This window comes from Bos javanicus, chromosome 10 (genome assembly GCF_032452875.1).
Source record: "Bos javanicus breed banteng chromosome 10, ARS-OSU_banteng_1.0, whole genome shotgun sequence".
Taxonomy (NCBI): domain Eukaryota; kingdom Metazoa; phylum Chordata; class Mammalia; order Artiodactyla; family Bovidae; genus Bos; species Bos javanicus.
In genome coordinates, this window is record NC_083877.1 from 35,705,011 (window position 1) to 35,729,693 (window position 24,683).

Sequence of the window (24,683 nt, forward strand, 5' to 3'; positions counted from 1 at the left end):
CGGTGACTAGGGGGAAGCCAGGTAAGTGTCCACACTTGGTCCCATCCTCGCTTGGGGACGCGAGGGAGGGAGTCCAGCCTGGGCTGTCAGGCTGCCCGCCCCCACCTCCCTCCCCCGGAGAGCTCGGATGTTCCCGCGGTGGTGGAAGAGGGTGTGTGGGTGTCAAGGACTCACAGACCAGGCTCTGCTGTCGGCTGCAAATGGATGAAGGTTCCACACTCTGCTTCTAAGAAGGGTGAATTAGGAGCTGGAGTGGGGGGTGGTAGGTGAAGGGGAGAAAGAGGAAAAAGAGATGCGGGTGAGGGGTTACCAAGCCAGGACCGACCTTGCTTGAAAGGAAAGGAGACGTGGCAGGCAGGGAAGTCGGAAAGATGAGGCAAGGGCGGGAGGGGCTTCTCAGCAGTCGGGGCCCTTTCGTTGGAGTCTGGGGCCCTTTCTGCGGGAAAGGGGGGTTGTCCTCGCTTGATTTTCAGCTGGTCTTCCCGAAGCTTTGCCCTGGGGGCAGCAGCCGCTGGCGAGCGTGGGGGTGGTCCTCGGCCCGCAGTTTTCTCCCGAGGGTGTTGGAGAGGAGAAGGGGGACGAGGGATGGAGAGAGGTGACCGCCAGGGGGGGTGAGATTAGATTTCGGGGTGGGGGGTATCAGCTAGGGGATTGGGGCTCCAGGGTCGGGTCACCATGGGATACTGGCTCATGTTCCGGAGATGAGAAAACCCAAGAAGCCGGCAAAGAAAACCACCTTCCTCCACCACCCTTGGCACCGTACCCCTCCCCCCAGGCCCCACCACTCCCCGCACCGCCTCCCCCGGCCGCCTCGTGCTGCCCCCTGCGTTGGGACGACCGACCCACGGTTCTGATTGGTTGGAGACCGGGAGGGGGAGCCGAGGGCCGGATTGGCTGGCGGGGCCAGCGCAGGGCGGGGCGGCTGATTGGCGGAGCTGGCAGAGGGGCGCGCTGCTGATTGGCTGGGGACGAGGAAGCAGGAAGGAGGGCGGCGGAGGCTCAGCTCTCGGGGAGTTTGTGGGGGAACCGCGAGCGGCGTAGCGGATCCCGGAGCCCGGCCCCCGCCGCCCGCCCGTCCGGCTGCCTGCCCCGCCCGTCCGGCCCCCGCCGTCCGCCCGCCCCGGCCAGGCGCGCCCGCCCCCCCGACGGCCCCGCCCGGCTGCGGCCCCCGCTCCGCCCGCCCGGCCCCGGCCCCCAGGAGGAGGCGCTGACGCAGCAGCGTGGAGCCCGGGAATTGAGCGCCCCCGGGGGGTTCCAGCCGCCGGATTCCAGCCCGGCCGGGGCCTGCGGGCGCCCAGAGCCGCGCCGTCCGCGCCGCCGTCCCGGTGAGATAGGGGCCTCGGTCGAGGAGGGGGGAAGGGGCGAGCGGGCGGGCGGGAGCAAACGAGGGAGGCAGACGAGTGAAGGGGAGAGGACCGGTCGCCCGTCAGCGCGCCCCACCGAGCGCGCAGCGCCGCCGCCCCCGCCAGCCCGGGAAGGGACGGACGGACGGACGACGCGAAGCAGGTGCGGCCGCCCGCTCGCTCGCGCCGCCTCTCTCCCCCGGGTCCGGCGCCACGGTCCCGCCATCGGGGAGCGCGGAGCGCCTCGAGGTGACAGCCCCCGGGGGCCGCCCGCTTCGCAGGCCGGGGGCGGGGTGGGTGGCGGCCGCCGGGTGGCAGCTTGGCCGGGTGGCGGCGGCGCGGGCGTCCCGGGCCGCGGAGGGCGGGAGGACGCCGGTCGTTTCTTGGCCTCGGCGGAGCCGGCTCGCCTCCGAGTGCGCGGGCGGCGAGGCCCCCGCCCCCCCTGTGCCCCCTCCCCCCATCGCGGTCCCTGAGGCAAGGGGCCGCGGCCGGGGGCGGCGCCGCGGGATCTCCCGCACAGGGTGGGGGGCGCCCTCCCGCGCTGGGAGCTGACCGGTTATTGCTGGATGGGGGAGCAGGGGATGGGGGCCACGCCAGGGCGGGGGGTAGTATAGACTCGACCTGATCGGACTGGGAGGAAGGGAGGCGCCGAAGAAGGAAAGGAACCGGTTCGAGAAGCGAGTGTGGGCCGCGGGAGGCCCGGCGAGGACCGTGCGGAGCGGCGGCCGAGTCCGAGGTGGGGCGGGGGGATCGAAGTTGTCAGACCGCCTCCAAGTGACAGCGGGACCCAGTGCTCGCGGCCGGGCCTGGCCCTGCCCTGCCCGCCTCGCCGCCTCTTCTCCGGGGCCGGGGGCCGGGTCAGGTCGGGCCCGAGGGGCCCGCTTGGCGGCGAAGCGCCGGACAAAGGCGGCGCCGGAGCGGGCGCAGGTGGTGGCGTCGGGGAGGGGAGCGGGTCCGAGCCACCCACCCCGAGGGGCGGGCGACCGGCCCGGACTCTGCCCCGGGGATTGCGGGGGCCGGGGCGACCGCCGGGAGGAGCTGCGGCACTGGCTCACTATTCCAGTCTCGGATCGACTTGCTGTTTTGGAAAGAGTGGGGTCGAGCCAGTGGGGCAGAGGTGGGGGTGTGCACGCGGTGGGCTTGGCCAGTGGCGACCCGGTTGCTGGACTTGCCCAAGAAACAGTTCGGTGAGGAGCTCTCGAGCCTGCCAGGAATGAGGTGTTTCAGCGAGAGGAGTCTGCCCAAAAGGTTAATCCCACCGGGGACATCTCCTAGTGTCCTGTTGTCACTAGTCTTAAGAGGGCAGAAGACCAGTTGGACTGGGGACTAGGAGATACCTCCCAGAAGTGCTCCTGGACAACCGTCTTCAGCACTTTTCTTTAGCGAAAGAAGGTACTCACAGAGAGAAAGGAGAAGCTGGGTTGAGGCAGGAATTTAATGATTAAGTTTAAAAGGTTTCCTATCCCCTGAGAGACTTTCCTCCCACCCTTTCCACGCCCGTGCCTTCTGAAAAAGAGTGAAAAGGGCCCTAGAGAGACCGTGTGTTCTGGAGGAACACCACTGTCCTTGACCAACTAGAGGACATTTGGGAACCAGTGGCTTAAGCCGTGAGCCCCTTTTGTCCCACCAGTGACCAAGCTGGGTGCTGTTTTTCCAGTTGTAAAAACCCACTCAGAGTTCCTGTGCTCTATCTTGTGATCCCATATTTAATGGAAGAGTTGGGACCACAAAAACAGACTCAGGGTGTTTAGAGTGTAGACTTTTGTTAAAAATCCGGGTCCCACCGGGGGAAGGTTTTGATGATGAGCTGCTCCCAGCTGTGGTTGAGTGTAATCCCTCTTTGGGAAAGCAGCCTGTCACCCCTGCTTAGTCTGAGCATGGAGTTAATTCATGGCCACCCTCTGTCCCTCTCCCCAGGAGGGTCTAGACCCCAGCCTGGGTGGAGTTGAGGCTTGTGGGAAAGAAAGGGAGGTATTACCTCATGCAGGAGACTTAAAGTTTTTTTCTGAGGGAATTTAATTGTATGTCTAAGATCCAGAGGATGATGAAGCATCTCAAGGTCTTTGTGTCTTCTGTGGGGCTACCCAGTGTGCATGTGATTCTTCTGGGGGCATCAGAAGGGGGTGACCTGCTCTGGCCACCAGAACAGAAAGGAGAATGGCCAAAACAATGGTTCCCTCTTTGGCTCTCTGGCAGGAGACTTACGCAAGTCAGATCAAGTAGTTAAGAGTTTGCTCTGTAGAATTTAGCCAGTGAAGAGTTTCTCTCCTTTCTATCTCCCTCTCTTTCTTCCTTTCTGTTGCTCTGCTGTTCCCATGTCAGGCCTATGTTGTTGTCATGGCCTTCCTTTCCCTCCTGTTTGCACTGGCCCTTCTGATCCATTTCCGTACACAGCTGCTAGATCATTCTTCATAAAGCACTCCTTCCCCCATGTCACTCCCCTACCCACAAACTTACAGTGACTCCCCGTTTCCTGCAGTCTCATCCTGGACAGTGTCCCTTAAGGCTTTCCCCTAGCCCTGATGTGCTGAGCAGGTTTATCACCGTGCATCTTTGCTCCTCTTGACTTCCCCAGTTGTCCCCAGTTAAGAGTCCCTTGCTGCCTCCTTCTCCTGCCTGAACCCTACTCATTCTTCATTTCAGACCACTCCAGGCTAGCGTTGCTTGCCTCTGAGATTGTGACCCTGGGTTTTATAACATGGCATCCTCTTGAGTGCTTTTGTCCGTTGGAAGTTTCTTAAGGATAAGGACAGTATGAGTATTAAACCTGTGTGTGTGCGAGTATTCCAGGATTTGTGATACAGTGCTGTGCATGTCATTTTTATTGAATGAATAAAAGCAGTTGACTGCTTAGTTGAGTGGGAGCAGAGGGGAAACCTTCCCTTCTGTTTCCCCAGAACTCCAGAGAGTATGGAGTCCTCGGTGGTTTCCGACCTTTTCTGCCTAAGGCACATACATAGGGTGTGTTTGGGGTGCTTTAGCATGGGGAGCAAATGATTGCTTCTGATTTTCCAGCTGGTGAAGAGTCTGTCCTGTGGATTGCTCACATGACACCATATAGACATGAATTGGAAAAGGGCTGTAATCCTGTTTTCCTCCTACCTCACCAGGCCATTCTCCCCACCCGGCTTTGCTGCTCTTATGCAATTTTCCTTGTTGTCCATGCTAAATGAATCCATATGTTTTATCTCTTCTCAATCCTGGGTGTAAATAGGGGAGAAAACGCGATGCTGAGAGCAGAAGAGAAAGATTCCTGGTCTGGCCTGTGAATGGGGCTTTGGGGACTGATGTTGGAGATGTTTATAGGGGCATCGCTAACATGGGAGGCATGATCGGCCCCACACTGGACCCATCAGAAAGGACAGCTATGATCCCAGCTCTCTCGGAACTTCCATTTTTTGTTTACTACCAACCCTGGACCATGGGGAGATGGGAGAGGGGACTGGTGACTGGTTTGAGTCTAAACAGTGGAAAAAATAAATTCTGCATCCACCCCCTTTCCCCCAAACCTCCCTTTTGTGCCCCAGTTTGATGATTAATGGACCAGCATTTCCCTTCTAAGCGGGAAAGCCACCCCTCACAGTTGCCATGGCAATGCAGACCGCTCCCCCGTCAATTAAAAAAAAAAAAATCCGTACTAGTTCTCTCCTCCTTGCTTCTACAGTAGCAGGAGACAGGCTACCTCTGAATGAATCTCCTGGCCTCTCTTCTCAGCTGCTCAGGCTGTTTTCTCTGTGTGTCCTAAAACACAGCCCTTCCTCTTTTCTGAGGTTCGTCTGAGTTTCTTCACTCTGAGCAAATCTTGCCCCTCTTAAATCCAGCAGCCCATGGAACACTTTTACAAAGAAGCAGAGAAATTTTCTGCCTTTTTATTCATCCACAATGTAGATTAAAAACCAGAAAGAACCTTCTATCTTTTCCTTTGGGGTTAAAAAAAATCCCTCCACACCATCTCTGGTTTGTAGAGGCTTAAGTTCGGGAGCATTTTGACATCCTTAAAGGAAGTTTCAGTAAACCTGGAAGGGATTCAACCTTCAACATGAGTAGTTCACATTGGAGTTCTATGGGGATTTTCGATTTATTTATTTTCATTTCTCTCCACCTCTCCGTCCCAGCACTCAGGAGGACTTGTGTGTTTTCATTTTTATCTGTTCTTACTCCTCTTGGCCTTGCTCCGGCAACATCTGGCCTGAGCGCCCTGTCGCAAGGTGAGTCATTAAAGAGGGAAAAAAAAAAATCTTAAGGGGAAAAAGTTGAGAGGCAGCCTGTGTCAAACTAAAGCTGCCAGTTGAAGCTGCCGGGTTTATGGAGCATTATACGAACAGCCCCAACATTAAAGGGCCTCCGTTTTATGAATGGGTTGTGAGGAATGTAAATAAGGCAGCATCTCTCAATGGGGAAGCATTTTACATAAGCAGTACTACCCTGGCCCAAGCATTTATGGGAATTTGCTAGCATAGTCTGGCAGGACTCACTTCCTTTGTGAACTTGCCATTGTGCTGGGGACTTTGTAGGGACAAGAAGAGTGCGCTTGGACACGGAGGGCAGCCCCAGCACTCTGCTCTGCGGGTCCCCAGCCTTGATGGGCCACCTCACCCTGAGAAGATGGAGTCAAGAGCCTGTAGTGATTAGAAGCGTAGGCTTCCGGGGCCTGGGGTCCTGAGATTCTGCAGGTTCCCGCTTCATCTTCAGGCTGCTTCGACCTCCAAGGAACAAGGGACAGGGAGGTCCTGGGTGATGAAATCCTGCTCGGTTTTATGGGAGGCACCTAACTGGAGTAAAATAGACTGGTTTGAATTTCAGCTCCTTTATGTTTCCCCTGCCCACCTCCTGGTTCTGCCACTAATGAGCAGTAAACCAGCTAATAGGGAGAAGGGAGGAAGAGCAGCAGCAGTCGGGGGTGCTACAGGCTGCCTGCTCAGGGCCAGGCAAGTGCCCTTCGCTCCACTGAGCTGGCTTTGCAGAGTGGCTGAGCACTAGCCTGGCCCTGGGGTTCCAATGGAGGGATTGCTGTCCTGCCCTAGGCAACTTGGTCTAGAAGCTGAGGGTCTGAGGATTGTGGGTTTGGTGAGCAGGCCTCAGGGCAAAGTCATGTCCAGGACTTTGTGTCATGTCCTGGGAAGGATTTTCATCCAGATTCCATTTTTCCCAGTGAGAAACACCTGCAAAGTTGGGTGGTTATTAACCTGACTCAGCCTCCCACCAAATAATAATAATAAAAATAACACTACCCTTGAGATAGATCCTCTGCAAGCATCAGGAGTAAAAGAATGGCTTTTTCTCTCAGCCTCCCTGAGGTTTGAAACAGGAACTTATTTCTGAGGCACCATAATAACCAAGTTACCTGGACAAAAAAATGACAAGTAACTCGTCTTAGTTAACAGGATCAAGCCAGGCAGAAACTCAGGGTCTACATTTTTTGGTGTGTTGCTGCCTCTGTGATGCCCAGGTCTCATCTGGAGCAGTGCTGACCACCCTTAGTTCCTCCCATCTTCAAAGCCTGTTTAGGCCTTACCCTCCTTAGATGCAGCTCTCAGTTTCCTCCATGAAGAGGAGAGGGGTGGCCCACACTTAAGCCCTTCTCCAACTGCAGCTGAGTGTCTAAAAGTGTCTGGAGAAAATTCAGTTTGTTAATCACGTTTTCATCTGGTCAGATGGTTCAGAGGTGTATTATTATTGGCCATGCCATGTGACTTTAGTCCTCCAACCAGGATTTGAACCCCAGCCCGGCAGTGAAAGCATCATGTCCTAACTGCTGGACCGCCAGGGAATGCCCTAGAGTTGAATTCTTAGTTTTTAGAGGATCTTTGTAGATAACACAGGAAAGGTATTAGGGTGCTGCTTGATGCCAGGATATTGTGATGTGTATATCAGAATGGAAGATGGAGTCAGGTTTGGCAAGCCTGTCTCAGTATTGGGGGCGGAGCTGTTCTCTGCCTGGAGGGTTTCACACAGTTTGGACAGAGTGTAGAAAAAATTGTAAAATAGATGAAATGACTGTAAGAGATGATCATCAGGGAGAATTGGAAGGACTTGAATTTATTCAGCCCAAAGAGGTAGCCAAGAGGTCAGGTAATATGTCTTTGAATATTAAGATGGCTGATTGGAGTGTGATGACCAAATTTCAGTCTTCATTGCAGTTCATGCTGGAGATTTCATTTGATTCAAGAGACGTGGTTAGATGTGGGGGGGGGGGGCGGACTCTAGATTCTTTTCCTAGATTTACTGTAAAATCAAGAAAACCTGTCTTTGCAGCCCCTACCCCTTTCAAGGATATAAAATGGGTTTGTTTTAGAAGTGCATCTAAGAACATACTGAGAACCTTGAGTAGACTTTTCTGTAATAACAGTCTGTAAAATTATGTATATGTTCCCTGACCAGTACATAGATGCCATTTAATTGTAGTACATCTTCAATTCCTTTGTTGTGAAAAATCAGGAAAAACTAATAGTGTGTTAATGCCAATACTTAAAACAGCTCAGAAAAGCAAAATTGCACATGCAGGATTATTGGCCTGTGACTCAGCAGCCATCCTGTGTTGCGGTTCGGGGCGTGGACCTGGGGACTGACACCAGCCGCCCTGCCTCCACCCTTGATGGTGCGGGAGTGTGGGCAAGTTCTCTTACCTCTCTGTGCTTCTGTTTTCTCCTTGCTAGGATGAAATGATAACAGCCCCCAGGGGGTGGGGAGTGGCAAGGATGAATGAGAGTGATGGTGACTATAAGATGTGGAATGAGAGAAATAGTCTCCCGAGATAGCTGGGCAGGTTGGGAAAGAGAAGGATGGTAGTGGAAGAAGGTTGTGCTGTGTAACATGAGAGAATTCCTAAAGTAGCCCATTGAACTGTGGATTACACTGAAGAGGCATGGTGGACTCCTGGGGATGAGGGAGAGCTTTGAGGTCAGAGTTTCTTGTCCTGGGCTCCAAGTGGTGCCATCAGTCTAGGGTAGAAATGTTATATGAAGGGAAGCAGGTGGGCAGCTAGATCTTCATTTGTTCAGCAAGCTCTTAATAAGCCCTATGGATGAGATTTACTGGTAAGGAAGGCAGACCCTGCCTGTCCTGGTAGAGCTTGCATAATGGGAGTGGCACTAAACACTTAGTTAATTAGTGAGATATTCAGGTTAGGTGCCTGTAACTCTAGTAGGGGCTGCCTGTGGTTCTGTTGGTGTTGGCGGAATGTTGGGAAGGCCTGGTCTTGGGTCTTGTTCCCCACGGCTGTTTCATTCAGGAGGTCAGCACTTCGCTGGGAAGCCCGAGGGCAGAACTCCCATGTTGGCCTGGTTGGCCAGTTTCTTCATTCAAGATACTAGATAGCACCTCTGGTCTTGGCAAGCCATCTTAGACATCTAAGTTATTGGTTCCTGGAGTGTCCTGGTGGTTGAACCAGCCACATATCCTTTGCCATTCCTGGGCAAGTGCCTGGAGCAAGCTAATGAGCTGTTGTGTTTTATGGAGAACAGGGCATCAGTTCTTGAGGCTTCCTCCTGGTGGGCTTGTTGCTGAGCCTTGAGGCTCTGTGGCCCTGTTCCTGCTGTATCTCTTCAGCACTTTCACCGCTAGGAACAAATAGGTCCTGCCCCAGCAGGAGATTTGCTTCTGGCAGGGGACTGAGTCTGAGAGGGGGAGGGTCTGCAGGAGACTTAGCCCAGAGCTCCACTGTCCCTCAGCCTGGAATAATCCTGTATGGAGCCAGTGGTGGGCAGTCTGGGGAAAGTTGCCTTTGTCTCCTGCCCTTTGCAAATGTTTGTGAAGCAAATTTTCTAGACTGCTACCCATTTCCCACTGGGCTTGGTACACCTGGCATGAAGTAGCCCCTCAGGAAGAAGCTGGAAGTCCTGGCTCGGGTGTGCCCTCTGGGAAGCTGCCTTGGAGCTGAGCTCTCTCCACTGAGCTCTGAGCACTCTGCCACAGCCCTCTCACACACTCTTGTCCTCTGTCTTCCTACCGGCTCAAGCTCCAGTTTCTCAGTTTTGCATTTTTTCATTTCATTTTTGCATTTCCAGTCTGTTTTGCATTTTTCTTCAGCTCTTTGCCTGATAACTTGACACGTAGGGGGCAAGAATGAGCTTGTGTTGATCGCCATTGTTGTATACCATTCTTATTTACCGGGTGCTCACAACTCTGCTGTGTCGATAAGGAAACCAGGGTTCGTGAAGTTCAAGCTGTTCGTTGATCAAGCCCACTTGGGATTAGTGGCGGCATAAAGTGGCTTCCAGCCCTGTGTGGGTCTCACCTCGCTGAGTTGTGGCGAGGGGCCAGCAAAATGTTGGCCGAATGAGCAAAGGTCACAAGAGGTGCCATGTGCCTGGGCATGAGTGGCGGGCGCTCTGGCTTAGCTAGACCGACACCTGCCCTGGGAGGTCTGCCTGGTGCACACTGGAGCAGGGCACCTGAAAGAAACTAGGGGAAGGCAAGTCGCCTTTGGCAAGGACTTGTGCCTTTAAAAGAAAGCCTCTAAAGACTAGTTTTGTATTGCATGTGATTACCTTCTAATTTGTCAGATTTGAGTTTCTTAGAGCAGAGCACTGAGATATGACTAAATACAATGCTCTCTGCCCACTGTCCAAGCTCAGGGGGCTGTGTGTATAGATTGACTTCTAGATCCAAGGGGTAGGTCTTGTCTGCCTTACTCTCAGCCCCCTCCCTGCAGGAGGGACCTTGCCCTAAGACTAGGAACTGACTGTTTCCAGTGAGAAAGAGGAGATTCCACCTATTCTACTGTTCCTGTATTCCTGTGTGTGCATGCTAAGTCGCTCAGTCATGTCTGACTCTTTTGCAACCCTATGGACTGTAGCCTGCCAGGCTTCTCTGCCCATGGGATTCTCCAGACAAGAACACTGGAATGGGTTGCCATGGTCTCCTCCAGGGAAATCTTCCCAACCCATGGATTGAACCATCGTCTCTTACATATCCTGCATTGACAGGCGGGTTCTTTACCAGTCGGATACGGATCAACTTAGCACACACGTGCATGACATCTGACTTTGTGTCCAGAGCCAGAAGTTCTTGGAGGTTCTGGACACCTGTGTGTCTGGGCGCTCCTGTAGGGAGGGTCAGAGTGAACAGGAGTAGCCAACGCTGGGGCTGTGGGACTGGGCTGGTTGCCACACTGGACCCTGTGTCTGGTAGGGGTGGACCTTTCCTGTACCACTGCTCCCACCTCTCTGGGCTTTTGGGAGCCCCCAGTGTGAATTGTGAGGAGCAGGTGGTCTGACAGACCGGAGATAGGCTTGGTGCCTCCAGGCCAGGTGAACCCAGCTCCTCAGATGGTCGCCAGACCACGGGGGCAGCCTATAAAACCAGCCGCATCCAGACGGGTCAGGCCAGTTCCCTTTGGTCGGCCGCAGCACTTCCTGCCCAGGTGTTTGTAGGAGCCCAGCCTGACTGCAGAGTGAATCGAGTACCCACAGCAAGTGAGGCTGAATGGGCACCAGGGAGGCCTTCTCTCCTCAGGGGCAGAACCCTGGGGCTTGAGCTCTGAGCTGCCAGAGCCAAGACTTCTGCTCTCTCTGGGTGCCTGTGCTGAAGCCACAGTCAGATGGTGGCAGCAGGCAGTGCATGCTCTCTGACCCCATCCCCTGGGTCTTTAGCATCTGAAGATCTCGCCTTTCTTGTTTCTTGGAGGCCTGGAGCAGTTGTTGAGGGTCTGTGGGATACAGTTTCTGCCCCTGCCGTCTCGCTGCATTGTAAACTGAGCCCCTCGCAGTTCACCTCACACTGGGTCTTTCTCGGGAAAGCAGTGGCACTGTCGTGTTCCCTGGGGTGGACTCTCAGGGGTTTTCAGTGGAACAGTTGCAGGGCAGGGTTCAGATGCAGGCTGCATTTTCAGATTTCTCACCACCCCCGCTGGCTCTGGACTCCTGGTGTGGGGATTTGAGGGCCACGGCTGGGCTGCCCTCCCCTGTCTGTGGGATCCCCAGGATGTTGGCCTGCCGGGTTCCTACTCTGCTTGGCTCCTGCGTGGTGACTAGTATCATTCTCACCAGCACTCTTAAGTAAGGTTCCTTCTGATGTGTCTCTTTGGGATGAGAAATCTGAAGTTCAGCAAATTTAAGTAAGTTATTCATGATGGGCAGACTTGGCATTTAAATCCAGGTCTACCTGACTTAAAGCTTTGGTTTTTTCCATTTTACCAGCTCTGGGGGATTCAAGAGAAATCAGCCGCATCTTTATCTGGCTTTATCACAAGAATTTCGGCAGCTTCACCTCTCTGTTTTTCTATGAAATAACATCAACTGAGTTTAAAAGAACAGTAGCTTGCCTTTGTGCTTTTGCTGCTTTTCTTTTCTGATAGAAGCTTCAAGAAACTCAGTGTCCATGAAAAAGTATTATTCCTTTGAGAGGTGGGGATTATTCCAAAAGAGATTGCAGAGGTGGGCAGTGCTTAGCTCGGTGCCAGCTGCGTGGCTTTAGGTGTAATTGTAGGGAGGTGGCTTGGGACAGGGCCTTTCTTGACCCTCACCTAAGGGGCCACCTGGTCAGCTCTTGCCTAAGACCCCCCCCTCAAGTACTCCCTCCCGTTAAGAATAAACCAAAAAGACCGAAAGCCAAAATTTAAAGTGTAGTGGTAAGAGAAGTTTCAGGAAGAGCACTGGGGGGGACATGGGTCCTGAACCCCTAAGGGTGAGGTGGGGGTGTGGTCTAGAGCCGGGTAATTTAGGGAGACCTACTGGCAGGGTTGAGGGCCACTTTCCAACCCAGTGCAGTCTCTGCAGGAGTGAAGCAGACTTGATCTGCTCATTCAGGCCCCCACCTCCCTCCTCCTTTCCCCTCTGGTGCCCGTGGCCCATCTCCTCCAGGCCTTTGACCTGCTCTCAGACACAGTACCTTGGGGTGTGCGCCACCTGGCCTAGTGGGTGGTGGAGGCTGGGTATAAGGTGCTGCTACAGTTTGAGGGCAAACTCCCCTTTTTCTGTTTCTGTGGAGATAACTTCACCCAGCCAGGCAGACTTGTGATTTTGGATTCAACTTGTGATTCAATGTGTCTTCGGCTCTGAGGACCACCAGCCGGCCACTGTGCTTCATGGCAGCTGTCAGACTGGTTTTCTTCAGTGACAGCTTGCTTGACATGGTCTCGGCAAGCTGTAATATGCCCTAGGGAGTCTCTCCTAGGAACCTTCTCCCAAGGGGGCACAGACTACCTGTCCCTGGGAGGACAGGGCTTCCCAAAGAAGAGGAAGGTAGTCCGAGAACCTAGGCACCCTGGTGGTGTGTTGGCAGTGGTAGGAAGTTCCTGGTCTGTAAGTGGGAGAGACAGACGGCAGGGGGCTTGGCAGGGCTGGAAGGGAAACCAAGCTTTCCTGGTTCAATGGGATCTTCCCCCATTGAGCTAGGCCCCCCTGCAGGTTAGAGGGGCCGTGGCAGGCTGGGCGCCCCCTCCAACCAGCCCCACCCAGGGAAAAGCTGCTGCCGAAGTTCTCACACGTCCATCTGGCTTCAAAGCATGACTCACTCTCTTCAGCCTGGAGTGAGTGTGGTAGGCAGCAGAGACCCCAGCCTCTCCTGGGGGGTTGTGGGGGAGTGCCGTGGCTGCCTTAGGCACCACATGAGAGCTGGGAGTTGTTCTGCGGGTGACAAGATTTGGCAGATTCAGGGGAGGCTTGCAGGAGGCCTTTATGCTTGATTTGGAAATGTGACTTGCACCCTGTGATTTAGAGGCTTCCCTGGAGCGTTAGCCTCAGGGACAGTGAGTGTCCCTGAGGGACTGGAGGGCTGAGAGGGAGATGTAAGAGTGAATCCTCTGCAGGAAACAAGTTCTCAGGTTCTGGGGACAGCTCCAGAAAGTGGAAGGCTCCTCTCCTAATCTTTCATGTTAGGAGGGAAAGACTGAGTGGGACCAAGTATCCCAGAATCCCTGGGCCATCCATGCATGTGGCCGGTCTACCAGCCAACTAGGGGTGGAGAACAGACCAAGTCCTTCCTCGGTCTGCTAAGAATTCTTCATTGACCAGACTTGAAAACACCTCCCTCTGTTCACTTTCCGTTTCTCATCTACCCCTCCTTATTCTGCACTTAGTGTCAATGTCCTTAAAGGCCAGGTGACCTCAGCCTTGGCCACCAGCCATTCCCAGGCTAATTGCTGTAGTAACCTGGGGCCTGTTGAGGGGCTTTGGCCCCTGCTCAGCTGTGTGATCTGTTCTCTGTTCTCCAGGCCTTTTGGGAGTGGAGGAGGCCTGGGTGCGGACTTGTCCAGGAAGTACGGATGTCTTTCTCCTTGTTCTTGCTCCTTCATCTCCGCACAGGGGTGCCCTGCCAGTGAGGGAAGGGCCTAGGGTTGTAAGCACCTGGGATGCTTTTGAAGGTGAAATGAGGCATTGCTAATAAGCGTGCTGAGCAATCAGGGATGGGTGGTCCCCCTGATGAGAAGCAAGAAAGAGTCTTAGGGAGCCTAGCAGATGCCTGGAATTTTTCAGGAGCACTGCAGTCTGTGCTTCAGGAATGAATGGATTTGCCTTCTGTGACTCTCTGTCCTGCCTGGGGCCTGGTCTCTGGATATGCAGGTCCCCGCACGTGGCCAGAGCAATGCCTGGCATGCTGCCTCCCTTTTCCAGTTTTCCAAGTTCGTTCTCAGGGGTGAGGGAAACCCACGCTGCCCTCAGCCTGGTTTTCGAAGCACTGTTTCTCGGCTAGCCTGGCTTATCTCTGGAGAGAAGAGACCCAGTGATCCCAGACACTGGCCCAAGGCCACAGGAGTTACTGGAAGGGCTCAGGACTTGGGATTTTCAGGGTTAAATCCTGGCCCTGCAGCGACTGCTCCCAGCTCCTCTTGTGGAGTGAGAGTGAATAACAATAGCAGTAGGGAAATTAAGCTGAAAAGCCGGAGTGGGGTCGCAGAATGCTGGCGAGGGCAGAGCCCAGTCTGACACCTTACTTGGCATCACCTTGCTTTGTTGGAGTATAGGTAGAGAGTGAACAGACCACCACCTGGGGAAGGGCCGGGGAGGCACCCGCCCACCCCGCCCCTCAGTTCTTCAGTGGCTATGCCATGCCAGCTTCCTGCACACAGCCTACTTTTTCATTTAGGAGGAGACTCAGGGGGGCCCAGGTATGTGGGAGGTGGGGGTGTCTGCTATGCACATTTAGGGGGTGATGCCTGGTCATGGGCATTGTCCTGGGGCTCTAGGTTTCCAGTGATTCTCTCCTCCATCCTGCCCCTTTCTGGCATCTTGCCTACCTGGAGGGAGTCCTGATAAAAAGGGCTGGACTAACATGGCTGAGCGGCTTTGTCCCCTGAGTCAGTTCTTCCCTTTGGTACTTTCTTTTCCCAGCTCTTGGTGGCTGGTGGGCTTTTAAGGTTGTACCACAGGTCTAGAGTGTGGTCCGTGGGTCTCCTACCTGGGAACCCTGGCCCCAACCTTACTGCCATCCCTCCCCCAGGTACTGGGCTGTTTGGAATCTGAACTAAGGTGGGGCTGGCTCCAGGGGCTGGGTGACAGGCCTTCATCCTTCAGGGGGCTTTGCAGCAATACCCAGGTTATGGCCATCCACTGTACTTGCCAGGCAGGTGTCCTCACAGACTAGACGTGGCGTTCTCCACAGCCCAGCAGGCAGGTTCCTCATCTCAGCTTCTCACTGTCCATCTCCTTATCCTCCTTGGACAATCTCCGAGGCCCCAGGAAGGGGGAGGGATTGATAGTATCTTTGAGGGACTAGATGGACTCCCACCACCCAAGCTCCTATCCTGCTTCAGTGTCTCAGAGTCTCTTCCTGTCCTGTGATGAATATCCAGTGGGAGAAAAACAGGTGGAAACAGCTGCATATTTTGTCCCCAGCCTTTTCTGTCTTCTGACTCTGGGTTTGCATCGCGCCATAGGCTCCCCAGGTGCTTGGTTCAGAGGAAAGTGGGGTAGCCAGTCCATGCACAGCTGCTGGTAGCCTGACCCCACTAGACTTTTGCACTCTGGAAGAGGGGTCCTAAGAAAATCCAGGCTGGAAATGCAGTGAGGGTAGGCCAGAGTTATTGCAGCGGATGCTGGAAGGGCTTCAGTGGGGAAGAAGGCAGACCAGGACAGGCTTCTCTCATTGCCTGTTTCTGTCCTGCAGGTTGGAGATACTCCATGACACACACTCGGAGGAAGTCTCTTCCCATGCTGAGTTCAGGCCCCACAGGCCGCCAGGAGCCCCTGCAAATGGAAGGCAGCAGTGTGGAGCAGCGGGCAGAGGGCGTGGAGCCAGGTCCTCCTGAGAGCCCGGAGCATCTTACAGGGCGCCGCAAGAACTACCCACTGCGGAAGCGCCCGTTAGTTCCCGAGAAGCCCAAGACCTGCAAAGTGCTGCTGACCCGCCTGGAGAATGTGGCTGGTCCACGGAGCGCAGATGAGGCTGATGAGCTGCCCCCCGACTTGCCCAAGCCCCCTAGCCCAACCCCATCCAGCGAGGACACTGCCCTCTCACAGCCCCGCAAGCGGCGCCTGGCCTCCCTCAATGCCGAGGCCCTCAATAACCTGCTGCTGGAGCGGGAGGAGACCAGCAGCCTGGTGGGCACTCGCCGCAGCCGAGGAGGAGACCCCCACCGCAGCCGGGACCGTGACCGGGCTACTGGAGGCTGGGCCTCCTCTAAGAAGCGGCCCCGGCTTGGGAACCTCGGAGAAGGAAGTCGGGACCTGTCTCCAGAGCCGGCACCGGATGAAGGGGCCCGCAGAGATGGTGATCCAACTCCCAAGAGACTGGCCAGCCTGAATGCAGCTGCCTTCCTGAAGCTGAGCCAGGAGCGGGAGCTCCCCCTGCGGCCGCCTCGTGCCCACCCTGAAGCAGATGGGCACTCTGCGGAGCCACCAGCACCCAAGGGCCTGAGGCCTAAGTGGGCCAAGGTCAACAGCAAGAACTATCCCAAGGCCCGACAGGGGGCTGGCAGCTCTGGGGAGGCTGCAGGCCCACCCGGCTGGCACGGGTGCCCCGAGGAGCCTTGGCCATCTTCCCCGCCTCGTGGGCCAGCCAGCCAGCCACTTTACCAGCCCCTGAGCAAGGCTCTGGAGAGCCCCTTAGGGCTGCGCCCACAGCTGCCCCTGCTGATGGGGGGCCAGGCAGCCCTGAAGCCGGAGCCTGGGCGCCCAGGCGAGGAGTCACCTGCCCCCAAGCAGGAACTGCACCAGCCCTCGTTCCCCACACCGCAACTCTCCCCGCTCCCGATGCCTGGCAACCCTGCTGACTACAATGGCCTGTATGGTCGGCCTGAGCTCACCGCATTGGGCAACTTCTATCTGTACTGCAGCCAAGACAGGCTGCAGTGTGGGGGCTACTCTTCCTGCCCCATGCTCCCTGAGGGCAAGCTGTCCCCAGTGGCTGCACCTAACGAGGGGCTTCTCTTGGCTCCAAGCTCAGTGCCTGCAGGCACCCCTTTCCAGCACCCTCCATGGGGTTCTCGCTATTGCTCCGACGAGGATACTGGAGCGAATGGCTACAGCATCTGTGAAATGTTGTCCACGTCTCTTACCCACATCGGCACTACCTGTGGCGGCTGCCCCTACAAAATGCCTTTTGCAGCAGGTATGCCTTCCCAGAGGTGGGGTATCTCAGGGCATCTCTGAGATGCGGTGTTCCAGGAGAGTGGGCCGTGGACTGGGGTGGGGTGTCTTGGCATCTACAACTGCATGGGAAGGCAAGGGGTTTTGAGAAGGGCGGATTCCCCTGATTTTGTGCGATCAGCCTAGGAAATTCCCAGGAAAGAGGCCCATGTTTAGTTCTCAGCAGCCCTGCTGTGTCCCCGCTGTCTGTAGAGGTTTCTTACCTTGGCAGTTGGCAGCGCTGTGGTGGTAGAAAGGGCGAGGACAGTCTCTCCTGCCTCCCCACTGGGATACCCATTCTTAGACTTTGAGTAGCAAGATAGATGTTGAAATTAGCACTTGTGCCATATTGTTCCCATGTCCCTTTTGCCTTTCTTGAGGAAAACTAGAATTCATTACTTCCCAGGAACCCAGACCATCTGCTTGCCAACCAAGTGCAGTATCCATGGGAGGGATGGTGGATACAGGCCTGGTAGGTGGTGCCAGCTGTATTAGGGTAGTTTCATCCTGGCCGTACAGGCCTTGAAAGAGAAGTAATGCTCAGACTTAGTATTACCTTGCTAGGTGTGGACCAGGTGGGTACACCCGGAGAACAGACAGGCTGCTGCTGGGGCCTCTGGCTTTGGTGTGTACCTTCTCAGCAAGATCAGACAACTGAGAGCTCATGCTGTAGCTGATGAGACAGCCCTAAGTGATCTCTCTGCCCCCAAACTGGCAGGAGTGTCTTCACATGCCTCTCCAGGCTCCCTTCTGGGTGGAAATGACATGACCAGAGCCATGCTGGCCAGGATGTCTGCTATGCTGCTGGTGAAGTGAGGGGCCATGCCTTCTCAGGGCTTTCTGCCTTCTCCTCCACAGCCCTTCTCGAAGGGGTCTATAAAACAACTTAATAGACCGCTTGACTCTCGCCAGACTGGTTGTTTCAGGTTCTGGCGTGAGTAGGAGCTCTGGAGAAATGAGAACAGGCTTCTTCTTAGGCTTTTATTTCTCTTCTGTACCACTCCCTAAGTTTAGTCACCTAACCCGTGGGACCCAAGACCCTTAGCCCTTTGCCCTGGGACACCGGTAAGTACCATGTGCCAGGTGCTTGTTCTTGGTGCTTTATATATTGGAGGCCATACAGCATGTTAATTGAGCACAGACTCTGTGGCCAGACTGAAATGTTCTCCCCAGCCACGTGATCGATTGTGTGACAAACCAGTAACTGCTCTGTGTCTCAGTTTCCTTAATTGTAAAAGGAGAGTAGTGGCACCCACCTCCTGGGCTTGTTGTGAGGATGAGATGAGTTGATAGAAAAATGCCTAGGACATACTACATGATACTTGAAATGACTGCTTTTCTGGCAGGGCACTGAGAGGTAAAGTGACTTGCCTGAGGTCACACAGCTGGCGAGTGGCAGATCAGGGACTCACATCCTCATCTAGCTTCAGATCCCCTGTTCCCAATCACTGTGGAGGCCTTTAGAAAAGGAATATTAAGTCAGAGCTAGAGATGCTATTCCCATTCTACTTCTTTCAGGCTAGAAGCGGAGATGGAGATGGCTATGGGCCAGTCTCCCAAGGTCAAGGAAAACCATTGGCAGTCCCTGATCATCTACCTTAAGGGCCTCTGACCCCACCTGCCACTGCATTAGCCTTGGGTTCACACTTAGAATTAAGATGGAAGCAGGCTTCCCTGATAGCTCAGTTGGTAAAGAATCCGCCTGCAATGCGGGAGACCTGGGTTCAGTCCCTGGGTTGGGAAGATCCCCTGGAGAAGGGAAAGGCTATCCACTCCAGTATTCTGGCCTGGAGAATTCCACGGACTGTATAGTCCATGGGGTCGCAGAGTCAGACACAACTGAACAACTTTCACTTTCAGGCTGTGAAAGCAGAGGTGCTGGGGATTCACTGCTTGTCCTTACCTGCCTTGATTCCCTCTCTCATTTTCCCAGAAGGCTGCAGATCCCTGGGCCAGCTGGAATTTCCTCTCCCGGCAGCCGGCCACCCTGCCTCACCTGCCCACCCCCTCCTGGGGTGCCCTGTGCCCAGCGTGCCACCTGCAGCAGAGCCCGTCCCCCATCTTCAGACACCCACCTCGGAGCCCCAGACAGTAGCCCGTGCGTGCCCTCAGAGCGCCAAGCCTCCTAGTGGCTCCAAGTCAGGTCTGCGCACGGGCTCCAGCTGTAGGCACACTGCGCGGAGCAAGGCCGCCCGCAGGCCCAGCCACCCCAAGCAGCCTCGCGTCCAGCGCCCACGCCCCCGCCGCCGTCGCCGCCGCCGCACTAATGGCTGGGTGCCCGTCGGGGCTGCCTGCGAGAAGGCCGTCTATGTCTTGGTGAGCGCTAGCTCCCAGCTGATGGGGAGAAGGGAGGGTGGTGGCAGGGACACAGGACCTGCAGTGAGGTGGATCCCAGCCACCCCTGTCTCTGGCCACTCTGAGAGGTGACAAGGGGTTCCAGCTCAGTTTTACCCTGGGGAAGTGATCACGCTGGCCCAGCCTGCTCCCCCAGCCCCTCCTGACCCGGTGCCCTGTGCCTTGGGGAGTCAGGGAATACATAGTCAGTCACAGCTGGTGGCTTCCATCTCCATCACTGACTCTCAGAGAGGCCTCCTGATGAGTCTTCACCTCTCTTCCTGGATTGTAAAGTAGAGGACTTCCCTGGAGACTTTTTGGATAAGTATGTACAGTGGAAATGGGGATAAGCATAGGAAATTAGTGACACAGGAATGTCTGGGATGATGAGAAGAATGTTGGCTAAAATGTATTGAGCACTTCTGAGGGGCCAGGACTGAGTGAAATTTTTGCATGCATTATCTGCTTTCATCCCCGCCACTGCCCTGTGAGGTACGCCGCACTCTGTGGTCCTGTAACTACCCTCATTTGAAGACAGGCTTAGCAGTAGATTAAATAATTTGCCCAAGGCTTCGCCACTTACCGTGGTGGTTTAAGAGTCAAAGTCAGACTGTCCATTAGGAAACTTGAGGACCGCCCGGTGCTGGGGGCTTGGAGCGCGAAAGCCGGCTGTCAGGGGTCAGGTGTTCAGACACAGCCCCAGAAGTTTCGAGTCACTCTCTTACCTCTGCTCTCGTTTATCGCCCTTTCTCCCACTCTGCCCCGAAAGCCAGGCTCAGGGAGGAGGGAACAGAGCGCTCACTGCTTTTGTAGTCTGCTGTCCTCAGTGGTTTGAGTGCTCTGAGGAGATCACAGAGGGAAACTGTGTCATTCCCTCCCCGTGCTGAGTGTGGCCCCAAAAGCCTTGTTTGTGTCACTGGGTTGTTGCTCAGGATGAACCGGAACCAGCCATCCGAAAGAGCTACCAGGCAGTGGAGCGGCATGGAGAGACGATCCGAGTCCGGGACACTGTCCTGCTCAAGTCAGGCCCTCGGAAGACGTCCACACCTTATGTGGCCAAGATCTCTGCCCTCTGGGAGAACCCCGAATCAGGTACCCCCTGCCTAGAGTTCAGCCGGGCACTAGTGTCCCGCATTCTTAGCAGAGTCTGCCTCCCTCTAAGCCAGCGTCTGTCTGTTGCTCAGGGCTGCAGACAGCCTTGGGCTGGGCTTGGATCAGCTCATTAACCTTTGCAGCTATCAGGGACCGGGCACCCGTCACCCTGCCTCACCTGTCAGTGCCTTTTTCTCCTTCCTCCACGCCTAACAGCATTCTCAGCCACTGAGTTACCAGACTTGGCCCAAGGCAGGGGATGGGGTGGCCAGAGCTCACAGGATTGGCCCAGGCTTTGAAGTTGGATGAGCCTCCAGGGCAGGTGGCCAGCCCGCCTGCCCATCTCAGTCATTCTGGAGTTGTCAGCTCAAGCCCTGATTGCTTCTGTTTCCCTCAGGAGAGCTGATGATGAGCCTCTTGTGGTATTACAGACCAGAGCACTTACAGGGTGGCCGTAGTCCCAGCATGCACGAGGTGAGCTACCTGGTGGCGGGGAGGCAGGGGCATGGAGAGTATGGTATGGGGCAGCAGCCTGGCTGGTCTGGTCCCTGGACTTGTCACCTTGGACACAGAGAACCTGGGGAAGGGCCTGAGTTGTAGCCTCTTTTGCTAACACTGCCTAGTTCATGTTTCAGTGGGTCTTTTGTCCTGAAAGGCGGGGCAGAAAGGGGCCCCCTAAGGCAGGGGGTGCCAGAATGGGAACAAGTATATACGTCCTCCTGGTGACAGGAAGGGGGAGTGCACACCTTTAGTGTCTGCAGCGTGAGAGGGAGGGGAGGGAACACTCTCCAGACACACCTGGGTATCTCCCAAGCCCTGCACTCGGAGAGGTGATGCCATCTGGGTGTCGTTGCTCCACCCCCAGACTGGACTCCCTTTTGCTCTTTTTCCCCTTGCTGGGACCTTTTTCCTCTAACCGGGAGGATGTGCACAGTTGTTGGGGGTCAGGAGGCTGATGTCAGTCAGGGGCCGGAGTAGGCACCTGGCTCCTCCTGAGAAGGACAGGACCTAGGAGGAATGCCCTGGGCTGTTTGATGAAAACGGTTAGGCTGAAATTCCAGGGAAGCTCCTTGGCTTCCTGGGCACTAGCTGGAGTTAATCTATTTCTGGTCAGGAGTCCCAGCAGAGTTCATGTCCATCTTGCTCTTGGAGTTAGGTGCTTCCCACCCTGGTAGCCAACCTCCTTCTGTCTCCCCTTGAGCCTTTGCAGAATGAAGTCTTTGCATCGCGACATCAAGACCAGAACAGTGTAGCCTGCATCGAAGAGAAGTGCTATGTGCTGACCTTTGCTGAGTACTGCAGGTGGGTGGCGCCCTGTACCTCTGGCTTGCCTCTCCCCTCAGACACCCCAGACTATTCGTGGGTTGCCTGTGATCCCTAAGGGGATTTGACTCATTGGACCTGACCTCCTAGAACTTTTTTCCAGTCTGCTTCCATCATCTGATTTTTATAGGAAAAAAATAAAATGGTTCCCGTTTTGAGGCAGAGTGAATTGGGACAGAGTTTCAGGGGTGGGGATGGTCACAATACTGCTGTCAGAGGAAATCAAGGAGAATTGGCAGGTGTTTGGTAGGGAGGTTCGGTAGGTGTGGGTCCCCAGTGACCAAGAAGATGGAGTGGTGGTTGGCAGAGAGGGCATAAACCCCAGGACAGGAATGGAGGCAGCAGCTGCCCTTGTGGAGGTGGGAGGGGATGTCCAGCTCTCTGGGCAGGGTAGGGAAGGAACTGGTTTTCCTGCTAAGACAGCTGTGAATGGTGTGTCACTGCAGATTCTGTGCCATGGCCAAGCGCCGGGGCGAGGGGCTCCCCAGCCGAAAGACAGCACTGGTGCCCCCATCTGTGGACTACTCCACCCCACCACACCGCACAGTGCCCGAGGACACGGACCCTGAGCTGGTGTTTCTTTGCCGCCATGTTTATGACTTCCGCCATGGCCGCATCCTCAAGAACCCCCAGTAGCCTCCTCACACCCATGCTGGGGCTGCCCACGGGCAAATGGGGCTCAGGGCAGGGGGCACTGCTTGAAGCACAGCACTTGGTTAAGGGGCCACAGGAGCTCAAGGTGGCTGGCCTGTGGTTCTCTTGTGGGGGAGGGCAGGGGCCCCTGTGGGATTGGGCCCCATGGGAGGGAAGGGGAGGCCAGGGTATAAGAAAAGCATCAGAACCTTCAGCTTGGCCCAGGGTGCCTCTCTGGGGTCCATGGGCAGAGGCTCCTAAAGAAGCAGTCTTCCCTGAGGCTGGGCCAAGCCTGAGGGGCATGGGCCCTGGAGGGACTGGGGGAAGGTCCTTCAGGAACCATGCCCTTCTTTATCCTCCCCTGGGCCCTTCAAGGGGGCATGGGAGCCAGCTTTACCTCACCCACTGTGACCCGCTGCCTCCCCATTAGCCTGGGACCAGGCTCTCCCAGATTCTAGCACAGCTCCGAGCCCATCCCTTTGAGACCTGGAGAGCCAGTGTCTGGCTCCCAGAGCGTTGACTTTCTCTTCCTGGACTTGGGGCCTTTCTCCGGCATTCCTCCTTTGCCCTTGCAGTAGCCCTTGGTGCTGGGACAAGTTACCAGCCCTCACAGTCATGGGTGTGGCCCCCTCGTGGGAGTCAGCTTCCTGTCCACCTCCTGGTGAAGGCCACCCAGCAGGTCTGGCTGCCCAGAAGTTAACTGATTAACGCGGGCTTTGTCATGTCTGGGAGAGCAGAAGGGAGCTGGGAGGGGGTGGGGGCAGGGGGCAAGGAAAATTGCTACCTGATTTATTGAAGACTTCTCCTCTTGCCTTACACTTGGAGGTTCTAGGAAACCTCTTGCAGAACTTCACTCATGACTCTTCAAGCCACACCCACCTGAAATCAAACCAAAGGAGTGCTGTGGCTCCCTTTGCCTCTGACACCCCTTTCCCTAGTCTTTTGTAGATTGCACTAATTTACATCCCAGCAAGAATCAACACTGTATCAGTCCACAGACCTGCTGAGCTGCAGCCACTCACTCTAGGAGCTAAGGACCTGCATTTTTAGTTTGTTCCTGTTGCCAAGGGGCCCTGTTCTCACCTCATGCCGCTCCCCAGAGTAGATTAGGAGGCTCAGCCCCCTGCTGTCCTTGCCAGGACTAGGCCCTGGCCCTGGGGCACTTTGTGGGGGCTGGAGCAGCCTGGTTCTTTCCTATTTGTACCAAAGAGGAGCCTGACGGGGAGAGGGAGCGTGGCTTGGGCCTGGCGCTGGGCGCATGCTCAGCAGTTCTGCAGGGTACCACCTTGGGGACAGGAGCCAAGGAGGGCAGCACTGGGTCCCCCTCCCCTAGAGAGGGGCAGACACGGACCCCACAGGCTGAGGAGGTGGCACTGGGTGAGGACGGTTGGGCAGAAGCTGGAGAGGGAGGTGGAAGCAAACCCTGAGGGCACACCCAGCAGTCCCCAGCCCTGCCCTGTCCCTGAGCAGATGGCTCCTCCTGATTAGTCACCAGGCTCAGGTGAGGCCTGGACCATTCAGAGGTGAATTCACACATGGGAAACCCAATCTCAAACCCCAAGGGAAGAAACTTGGGTCCCTTCTTACTGAATAAGCTGTTTGGAGGAAAACATCAGTCAAGGAGGGTGGGGGAGTAAGAGAGGGTGGCAGAGTGGGAGCTGCTAAGGAGCCCAGCCTCACCCAGCGGGAGGTCAGGCCTCCTCCAGGGAGGCGGGGTCCACTGCCCAGAACTTAAATGCTTTTGAATCTCTTAGATGTGGAAATATTTTTCGAACCTGAAAATGCAGCTGGTAGAATTTCAGTGGAAGCATAATTCATGTAAAATATATTTTAGTTGATATTTTGTAAAATGCACTTTTTGTGTGTGTCGACCCTGGTTTCTCAGATCTGTATTTCAGTGTTTACAAGGGAGGGAGGACCTTTCCTCACCTCCCTTTTGACAGAGATTAGAAGTACTTCTTTAAGAAAAAAATAAATTTGAGAAATTGTATTAATTTAGAAAAGGACCATTTTCTGCGTGTCCTGTCATCTTTTTGTGTGTGGGCTCACACAGAGGGGCTCACTCCTCTTTATTTTGGTGGGGCTCCTTCCATTGCAGTGCAGGGACTCATTGAGGCCAATAAGCCAAGAGCACAGGAAAGGGGAGGGCGGGTGGAGAGCAGCATGAGGAGAGGACACAGGGACTGGCAACTTGGAGTTGACTTCTTCGCGTCGCAGTAGCTGAAGCCACCTGCCTGGGTGAGGGAAATCCTTGGGTCGCCAGTTCTCACCTGGCTGGTGACCTGGGAACTCGCCTCCAAGTGGTTGCATGGTGAAGATACTACTTCATCACCTTCGGTCATGCCCCTGGAGAACTGGTCAGCAGAAGCTGTTTGAGGGCCTTGGCATCTTGCAGCTGTCACTCATGAGGAATTGAAGGCCACATCATGAGGCAAGGAGTCAAACCTGGACC

At 55.3% G+C, this 24,683-nt stretch overlaps 1 protein-coding gene across 4 annotated transcripts; it reads left to right on the forward strand.

Moving 5' to 3' along the window:
* Nucleotides 1-24,237, forward strand: BAHD1 (bromo adjacent homology domain containing 1). 4 transcript variants are annotated; one of them, XM_061430768.1, is made up of 7 exons: nucleotides 1-21; nucleotides 15,390-16,832; nucleotides 18,783-19,165; nucleotides 20,116-20,275; nucleotides 20,673-20,749; nucleotides 21,477-21,577; nucleotides 22,045-24,237. In XM_061430768.1, exons 2-7 carry the CDS (start codon nucleotides 15,404-15,406, stop codon nucleotides 22,232-22,234), a joined length of 2,340 nt encoding a protein of 779 aa, XP_061286752.1. In that variant the 5' UTR covers nucleotides 1-21; nucleotides 15,390-15,403; the 3' UTR covers nucleotides 22,235-24,237. The 4 variants fall into 4 exon arrangements, with proteins under 4 accessions (XP_061286752.1, XP_061286751.1, XP_061286754.1 ...); XM_061430767.1 differs by lacking the exon at nucleotides 1-21 and adding an exon at nucleotides 1,243-1,325; XM_061430770.1 differs by lacking the exon at nucleotides 1-21 and adding an exon at nucleotides 1,243-1,325 and having other exon boundaries at nucleotides 21,486-21,577.
* Nucleotides 24,238-24,683: the final 446 nt, after the last annotated feature.